This window comes from Thermothielavioides terrestris, chromosome 1 (genome assembly GCF_000226115.1).
Source record: "Thermothielavioides terrestris NRRL 8126 chromosome 1, complete sequence".
Taxonomy (NCBI): domain Eukaryota; kingdom Fungi; phylum Ascomycota; class Sordariomycetes; order Sordariales; family Chaetomiaceae; genus Thermothielavioides; species Thermothielavioides terrestris.
The window spans coordinates 856776-859962 of NC_016457.1; the positions used below are offsets into that span (position 1 = coordinate 856776).

At 60.5% G+C, this 3187-nt stretch overlaps 2 protein-coding genes across 2 annotated transcripts; one reads left to right on the forward strand and one right to left on the reverse strand.

The window, feature by feature from the left end:
• Nucleotides 1-1217, forward strand: THITE_2106444 (uncharacterized protein). Its single transcript, XM_003648641.1, has 2 exons — nt 1-303; nt 389-1217. Exons 1-2 carry the CDS (start codon nt 85-87, stop codon nt 1094-1096), a joined length of 927 nt encoding a protein of 308 aa, XP_003648689.1. The 5' UTR covers nt 1-84; the 3' UTR covers nt 1097-1217.
• A 941-nt stretch (nt 1218-2158) lies between these two features.
• THITE_2106446 (uncharacterized protein) lies at nt 2159-3187 on the reverse strand. The gene has a single exon (XM_003648642.1). The coding sequence runs from the start codon at nt 3075-3077 to the stop codon at nt 2244-2246; it is 834 nt and encodes a 277-aa protein (XP_003648690.1). The 5' UTR covers nt 3078-3187; the 3' UTR covers nt 2159-2243.

The following is a 3187-nucleotide window of genomic DNA, read 5'->3' on the forward strand; positions in this document are numbered from 1 at the left end:
TGAGTCTATTATACCTTACTTACACTGCCATAATCGGTCGTTGTTTCATCTTCAATCTTCAAGCGGCCGAAACTCCCATTCAATATGGGATTCCCCGCCGCTCTCCGATCCCGCTTGAGGCCCAACACGGCAGACAATGAGAAGCGTCACGACTCCTCGTCGCCGTCGCCGTCAAGCCCCGTCTCTAAAGAGCAGGCCGCCGGACTGAGCAATGCCGCCATCAAACGGGCCACGCGAATGCGCCGGGGCTTTGCCTTGAGCGCCTCCTTCGCCTACGTGCTCTCGTGGATCTTCTTGATCCTGGTGAGTGTGGCCTCTGCTCCCCCCTCCCCCCTCACCTTCCTTTATGGAGAGACCTCCGCCTCCTAACCAGCCGCACACCACATAGGTCCTCATCGGCAACACCCACCCGCGGCCCGTGCTCTCCAGCATCTACTTCTTCAAGCTCAACCTGGCCGACATCATCCCGACCTCGGTGCCGAACGCCAGCCTGATCAACAGCATCGCGCAGTCCATCGGCCTGCACGACTTCTACCAGGTCGGCCTGTGGAACTTCTGCGAGGGCTACGTCAACGTGGGCATCACCTACTGCTCGCCGCCGCGGACGCTGTACTGGTTCAACCCGGTGGCGGTGCTGATGAGCGAGCTGCTGGCGGGCGCCACCATCGCGCTGCCGACGGCGGTGATCACCATCCTGTCGGTCCTGCGCATCTCGTCGCAGATCATGTTCGGCTTCTTCCTGACCGCCGCCGTGCTCGCCTTCCTGCTCGTCTTCGTCTCGCCCCTGGCCGTCGCCTCGCGCTGGTGGAGCCTGCCGCTGGCGATGGTGGCCTTCCTGCACGCCACGCTGTGCCTCGCCGCCAGCACCGTCGGCACCGCCATCGGCCTCGCCTTCAAGTACGCCGCCGAGGCCCAGAGCGACCTCAACATCCACGCCGAGGTCGGCGTCGAGATGCTCGTCTTCATGTGGCTGGCCACGGGCTTTGCCATCTGGGCGTTCGCCGTGCACTCGGGCATGGGCTGCTGCTGTACGTCGCGGCGGGATCTGCGCATCGGCAGGAGGGTGCTGAGGGAGGGGCGAGTGGAGCGGCAATGACGGTCGGCGGCGGCTTTTATATATATATATATTTTTTTTCTCCTTAGTTTCTGTTGGTTATGGCTCGAAGTGCATGACTGCTTTATAGACTGGTACATACCGTGACATGGGTTGGATCGGGGTACTCACTGGAACATGAGGGGCATGGGCATTCTGGGGCATATAAATGCGCAGTGGCTGGTTTCGGAACTAACTCTTCCCTCAAGGCCCAGCCGGGTTCAAGGGCTCAATCACATAACAAATGCCAACTCTACACATCTTGGTGATGCAAATCGTAGTTCCGCAACGAATAGATTCAAGCGTCATCTATCCATCGCACTTTGTCACATGCCCACACCTCCACACAGTACATAAGGCAGGCAGCCAGGCAGAGCGAGTAGTTACACATTGGCTAATAACTACAGACAAAGAGCTTGGCCGGCTTCTGCTTCCAGAAACCGCTGGCTGCCGCCGTCGTCATGGAGACCGAGGTAACAGCATGGCTAGCTCGGACCCTTCCAAAGCCCAGATCCGAGACCACAACTTTCTCAATGACACTCCTTCTGGCGGGTGAGAGACCCCCTCAAAAGTGCAGAGGAAGCAATAACCCGAAGGACCATTGACAACAAAGCCTTGTCCACAAGCAGAGTCGCTAGGGACGGAGCCGAGAGCTGGACCGGTTCCCCGCCAGGAGGACACACCGGTACTCTGGCCGATTGACAGAACAGGGGTTGGTGCACAAAAGGAAGGAACGCAAGAGAATATTCCATCTCAAGACAGGCCGCAGCATCGGCCCCACTGGAGGGGGGCACAAGCAAAAACGGGAGGCAGACGGCTACCGGGAGCACCCTCCCCCCCCGGCACGGCACGGTGAAGCGGGCCCGGACCGGCCGGGTCCTTTCGACGCGTGCGGAAACCTGGAAAGGCGGGGCCGCCGGGTAGCCAACTCACCGCTGCTGTGTTTCAAACAACGAAGTGAGAGCGAACGGACGGCCATCGTCTCTTCCCGCGGACCGGCCCTGGACGTCACGGCTCGACTGGGTTTCCAGAATCGGAAACGAGGACGAGACTAGAGGCGGAGTCGGAGGACCACGCCTCTGGCCCTCTTATTGACCCGAGTCTTCTTCCTAGCTTGACGTTATCTCACCCGACCAGGGCCGGGCGCAGCTCATTGGCGGACGACGATGCCGTTGCGGCGAGAGCTACGCTCGATGTACTCGGTCTCGTCCTCGGACGATGAGCACGAGTCCTCGTACGAACACCGGGAGCCGCCGCAATCGAGGCGCACGCGCTCGCCCTTGCGGGTGATGCCGTAGCGCTCACAGGTGCACGACGAGCAGTCTGACGACGGCGTGCTGTAGCCGGACGAGCCCGAACTGTCGGAGTGGTACGAGAGCGAGGAGCCGACCGATGAGGCGGGCGAGCCCGGGGCGCCAAAGTCGGTGATGACGTCCTCGTCGTCGTAGTAGTAGTCGTCGTAGATGCCGGTGGCGGCGAAGCGGCTGGACAGCTCATCCTCGTCGAAGTCATTCTCGAGAATGCGGCGCGTGGCATTGGGCAACACCGGCTTGGGGGCCTTGATCTGCGACATGGACAAGGGGCGGCCCTTGGGGATGTCGCCGCCGATGGAACTGTGGCGCTTGGAGGACGAGGTTGACTTGCGGGACGACGACTTGGAAGACGAGGACGAGGAAGAAGACTTGGCCTTGGGAACATCGAGGATGTTCAGGGTGCGGCCGGTGGTGGGCTCGACGGTCGAGTCCTCGCTGGGGTTGTGCGAGACATGGTACCCATCAATGATGTAGTAGTACCAGTACCGCTGACCGGGCTGGAGGGTGGCCTGCTGGAAGCGGAAGGTGCCTTTCCAGGTGCCCGACTTGGACGAGGACTTGTCCTTGGACAGCGGGAGCTGACCGCTGTAGTTGTCCCAGGAACCGAGCAGGTGGACGGTCTTGACGCCAGAGGAAACGCGGAGAGAGAACGAGAGCTGGATGGCCGACATGTTGACTTCGGTTTAGGAAACACGAATGCTGAATAAAAAAGAACCCGTCTTGAGAGGAGCGTCTTTTGTGCTGAAGAGCGCGATGAGCAAGTGAACCAGTGTTGTCTCCA